Source organism: Capsicum annuum, chromosome 11, assembly GCF_002878395.1.
Source record: "Capsicum annuum cultivar UCD-10X-F1 chromosome 11, UCD10Xv1.1, whole genome shotgun sequence".
Taxonomy (NCBI): Eukaryota; Viridiplantae; Streptophyta; class Magnoliopsida; order Solanales; family Solanaceae; genus Capsicum; species Capsicum annuum.
In genome coordinates, this window is record NC_061121.1 from 49,557,134 (window position 1) to 49,563,133 (window position 6,000).

At 35.3% G+C, this 6,000-nt stretch overlaps 1 protein-coding gene across 1 annotated transcript in view; it reads right to left on the reverse strand.

Moving 5' to 3' along the window:
- LOC107846529 (WAT1-related protein At3g28050) overlaps positions 1–5,393 on the reverse strand; it is a 68,689-nt gene extending 63,296 nt beyond the window's left edge. Inside the window, exons 1-2 of the mRNA XM_047400123.1 lie at positions 5,386–5,393; positions 849–1,035 (exon numbers count right to left, since the gene is read on the reverse strand). Coding sequence (XP_047256079.1) covers positions 849–1,035; positions 5,386–5,393 — 195 coding nt within the window. The remainder of the gene's footprint in view (positions 1–848; positions 1,036–5,385) is intronic.
- Between the last annotated feature and the right edge of the window lie 607 nt (positions 5,394–6,000).

A 6,000-nucleotide genomic window follows, 5' to 3' on the forward strand; every position in this document is an offset into this window, starting at 1 on the left:
TTCAATGTTGGGCCCCCGTCTTATATTGTCCACGCTCCAGATGTCCAGCCCTGAGCGTGCGGGGGTGTTGGAGTCTCACATCGGTGGGTTAAAGGGTCTTTGGTCTCCTTATATGATCTTGGACAATCCTCCCCTCATGAGCTAGCTTTTGAGGTTGAGTTAGGTCCAAGATTCATTTCTTTATCATAGATCCCTAGATCCGCCCCTGTTCGAAAGTCATTTTCATGATGTTTTGTTGATAGAAAATATTTTTAAGGGAAAAACATCTCCAAAAGGGGTTATTTTTCTTTTTACTTCTCTCCCTTTTGGGTTTTCGCATAATTTTTTTTTCTTTTAGATAAAAATCTCAATTCTTAACTTCATACGACTATACCCTAATCAATACTTAGACATTATTATCAGTCTTTAATGCCTAATTTTCTTTATCAAAACACTTATCCGATTTGCTAATATTACTGTCGATTTTTAACGAATATCTTTTCATTCCCCGACCAAACCATATTAAAAATAAGTAAACCTTTTGAAAATAGTTAATTTTGTCGTACCAAACACATTTACTCCATTTATTTCAAATTGTTTGACATATTTTTCTTTTTAGTTCGTTTCTAAAAGATTTGACCCTTTAAAAAAAAAAAATCAACTTTTCACGTGATGTATTTAAGGCCACCAGATTAAAAAATATTTTAGTACATTTCACATATCTTTAATTTAAGACCATAAAATTCAAAAATTTACTTATTTTCTTAAACTCCGTATCAAATCAGAATAATGAAACAAATTAGAACAAGATAGTAATTAATTATCAAGGCACTAAATGAAGTTTCACATCGATATGGATCAAATCGAACCTGAATAATGTACCATAGTGAAGTAAACAGAGACTCACAAGCAAGTATAACTCCTCCAAGAATACAATTTTGTTGAGATGAGAATACAGAAGTTAAGTGTTGGTTAATGATTGGAGGGCCCTTATAAAATGTCAAAATAAATGCTCTTGCAATCGAAACAATAGTGCCAAAGGCTTTGGCATAGCTACTCCAGAAAATTGAAGGAAAGGTGTCTTTTAAGTCGTGAATGAGGGATTGGTGACATTGACCAACAGATAGAGTCAAACATCATTAGGAAACTTGATTAAGTTAATTGTGGACTTGATTAATATTTTCAAAACTTTCTAATCTTTTTAAAAATACAAATCAACCCAACTCATACCCCTCTTCAATCCTAATCAACCACTCTCTCTCTCTCCAGCTGCAAAATTTCTCCCTTCAACCTCCGGTGACAAATAGTCGGGCGAGTTTCTTTTCGACTTTCAACCATCAATCGACGTGAATACTTCTCCGGCTACAACAACTTCGAGTTCTTTGTCCTCCGATTTCCTTTTTCACAAGTAAAAAATTATGAAGAAACAGAGGAACTTGAGCCAACTACTCTTCTGGCATTGAAATGTGGACTGAATAAAACCCTAATTCCTAACATTTCAGCATTTCCTCTTCTCGTTGTCGTACTGTTGATTCAAATTTATTGGTGATTTTTGGTCACAGTTGATGTTCTTAGTGTGTATGTGTGTGTGTGATATGTTGGTGTTGCTGGGTTGATTTTTGTTTGTCTTGGTAGAAATGGTATTGCAACAGTTGAAACATCTGATGTAATAGATGAAACATGTGATGCAACAGATGAAAATCTGATGCAACAGATTAAAAATCTGATGCAACTATAAAAATTTGATGCAACAGGTGAACAATCTAACAGATCATTTATCTGTTGAGACAGAAGACTCTTCTGTTTGGAAGAAATCTAAACAATATTGATCCAATAGATAACTGATTAGTGATCTGTTTTTATTCTTTCCAATGATTTGCTCTTTATTTTAAAATATGATGCAACAGATTAAAAATCTGATGCAACTATGAAAATCTGATGCAACAGGTGAACAATCTAACAGATAATTCATCTGTTGCGACAGGCGACTCTTCTGTTTGGAAGAAATATAAACAATATTGATCCAACAGATAACTGATTAGTGATCTTTTTTTATTCTTTCCAATGGTTTACTCTTCATTTTACAACAAATTAGGACTATTTTTATTCTTTCCAACGATTTACTCATACATGTCGGTTATCTATTGCAACAGATAACATACCTGGTGCAATAGATTAGTGATCCATTTTTATTCTTTTCAACTGTTTACTCATCCGTTGCCATAAGTCAGTTATATGTTGCAACAGATAAAATACCTGGTGCAACAGATTAGTGATCTATTTTTATTGTTTCCAATGGATTACTCATTCGTTGTAATGGGTCAGTTATGTGTTGCATCAAATAAAATACCAGGTGCAACAGATAGTGTTATTTTTATGGTTCCCACATATTAATCATCCGTTGCAATAGGTCAGTTATATGTTGCAATAGCTAACATACCTAGTGCAACAGATTAGTTGTTTGTTGGAACTGTTATATTACTGTTATGTATTAATCAATTATAATCTATGTTATGGTCCTATTAATTTAAGATAACATGGCTCCCAAAATAAAAGAAATCAAATCAAGTCCAAGTAAAGGAACAAGTGCAGCAGCTCAGCTACATTCATTACTCTATATGCTCGTTTTACAAGCGTTATCTCAATCAGGAGCAGAACATAATGAACACGGGGAGGAGGAATCTTTTAAAAGAGATGATCCAAATGCTAATAGCTCTTCTGTCAAAGAGTTGGTCAAAACCTTCAGCATTGATCGATACCTTGTGAGAATGTAGTGCGATGGTGCCACAGATTTAACGGGTGATCTCATGGTTAAATCAGGCTTGGAAAAATCTTTTGACGCCTTCAGAAAAATACTTTGAGAACAAAAATTGGATTCTTATTCCAGGGAAAACTGCTTTGGGAAATATCTTGATTTGTCGGAGGATAACAATGCTCGTTTCTAGATGAAAATGGTATATGATCTTATCAAGCGTAGGTTTATGTATGAAAACAAAGATAAGATGGATGAGGTGTGGATAAATTACTGTGGCATGCCTGTTTGTTTTGGTTGAGAGGAGTTTATCATAGTTACCGAACTAAAATGTTATCCTCTTTCTCCTTCTTAAGTTATACCTACTCTGACCCAAAAAAAACACCCCTCACACCCAAAAAAAAAAAAAAGGCAAGTCGAGTGATTATGACGACCTGGTGTCCATTGTTGGTCCAAGCTTCAAAACTAAAAATATGATTGAAGCGTTGAAAAGTAAAGGACTTTCAAAAAAGCACAAGCAATCATTGTGTTTGGTTTGGTTTGTACATAATATTCTTTAGGCGAGAGACGTTAACAACAACATAAGCCTCGGTTTAATAAATCTTTTCGACGATCTTGAGGCATTTAACAGCTATCTTTGGGGTTATGAAAACTTTAAAATGACTGTCAAATATTTGTTGACTCCATTAACGCCAAAAACAGTCAACTTATATGGTTTTCCATGGGCCTTCATGATAAATATTTCTTTTATCATGATATGATTCATCATTTTTTTATTCAATAATGCTTTTGATTTATAGGCGTTATGTTATAGGTTTGGGCATTTGAAGCCATTCCTTATTTGAAACAATAAGTGAACTACCAGGAAGAAGTTGTCTGTCCAAAAATTTTGAGATGGTTATCGGCCAAAACCGATAAAAATACAAAATTTCTTGATCTTTTCAATCCCCCCAAGAAAGCAGTAAGTCCAATTCTAATCAAGTTTTTGTTTTAATCAATGATTAAATGATTTCATCATCATTCTTAATATATGTACCGATTTATTTTAGATTGTCCATCCGTGGCTTGTTCCGACCAATCGAGAGTTGAAGATGCCATTTTTTCTTACTTTACGGTCTGTGCAAACTTTATCAGACCCTAAGGTCATTGATGGAATAAAAATAGAATTGACTGGAGCAACAGCTATCACAAGAAAAATAATTTTGGAGGGTGGGGCTAATGATGCTCCTCTTACAGTTTTTGAAACAATAAGCCATTATGATTATGATCATAATGGTTGTACAGATTTTTCTCTAGATTTTGCCGCATCTAGCGAATGTTCTTCATGCAAATGTCAAGACTGCAAGGCAAAACACGATGGAGTTATTAATTCTATTAATGCACTAACTTCTTCTGTAAATAAAATGACATCTAAGAGGGGTGTCATTCCATCAAAAAGGATTTCATATCCAGACAATCCACTAGAGATCAAGGCGGCTAAGAAGAGAAGGAAAGACACTTCCAAGGCATCATCAATCATAAAAAAAAGCAAGATTACAATGCCTCTGTCTTTGTCTTCCACCGATGTTCAGTGTGCAAGGGCCACAGAAGAGCAGCATAAGCTGAAAAAGGTGAATGTACATTATCTGTTCCAAAAAATAAACAAGCACATATCTGTTTCAACAGATGATGCATCTGCTAAAAATTATCAAATAGATGTAGACATCCGTTGCAACTGTTGTCTAACCTGTTGCATCAGATTTATTATCTGTTTCAATAGATGAGTCTTATGTTGCAACAGATAGGTCATCTATTTGAAATTATCGTTCTGCTCTGATTTACCTATTCAAATTTGTCCCAACAGATAATCCATCTGATGCAACATAAGAATTATCTGTTGCAATAGATGGAAAATCTATTCTATATCTCTACTTATCATTGACAATTCTGGCTTTCCAAGTGGATGTCACATCTACTACCGAAGAGCATAATATGATAGTTGATAATCCATCAATTGCTTCCAAAGATAAAGAAAAAGTGGAGCCTGTCAGTTTGGAAGAACGGAAGAATAACCCGTTTGAAGGGTTCAACATCTCGGACGAGGCTCCAAAAAAACTAATACAGTTGATCAACGACTATTCAGAATGGATTGCCGATGGGCTGTTAAAGCATCATGCCGGTAGGTACATAAATCAATTTTATGGATATTGGTTTATAAAATTCTTGTTGTAAGAACCTAACATTAACACATATAAATCATCATGTAAAAAATAAAATGATGAGCGCTACAAAGTGAACGAATCGAGTCTTGATTTTGATATGTTCAACTTTGTTGTTGCACATCCCGGAACAAAGAATTGGTTCTATTTGATGTCACAGTCCCAAACTTGCTGGAATGATGAGGTTTAAAGGCCATACATATTACTATTAATTAATACTTTATTTAATTGTATCTACGTATTGATTTTTTCATCACGTGATCCAAAATATTTGATAATATGTGCTGCACATCGATGTCATTTTTTACTACCTCCGAAAGAAGGCCAAGTTTAGTTTATACAAAGTTTACATCAATAATGCCTATGATAGGTATTGTCAACAGCAGTCGGAAGTTTCCCAAAACGAGGAATGCGTAATCAACATCATCAGAGGTTTTAGCATACCGGACGGCTTACCTTGGCATTTGATCGATGAAGTGTACATCCCAATCAATTGTGGTGATGAATTTCATTGGGTGTTGGCTGTCATCGTTCTAAAAGAGAGGCACATCCGAGTTTATGACTCGATGTTGTGAAGGAGACATTTTGGGCCGTCGTCTGAGATACAAAAGCTGGCCAAAATATTATCTACTTACCTTGATATGAGTGACTTTTTAGATCAAAAGGTTCGTACCGATTGGTCGACGATTGAGAGGGAGGACTTGTGCAAGGGGTGTTTTCAAACATATTTATTTTTTGCTGAGCACCAACATGCTCATAATCACGATTGGCAGCAGAAGCAGAAGCAGGATGGCTGCCACCATCACAAACAACTCCACCAGCTACGCCCCTAGAAGAAGCACCCGGATCAATTGCAGTTTGAGTTAGGTCGTGAAGAGCTTCAACATTAGACTGAACTTGCCTAACTGCTCTTCTTATGGATGTTGCTCCATCCAATTTCTTCTTTATTAACTCTACCGTTGGGTCTTCTTTTGTATCAACAAGACCCAGAGTAAGAATAGAAGTCATCCCCAGCTCATCAATGGTAGGCACAATCCAAGGATGCACAACCTATAAAAAATGACAGGAGGA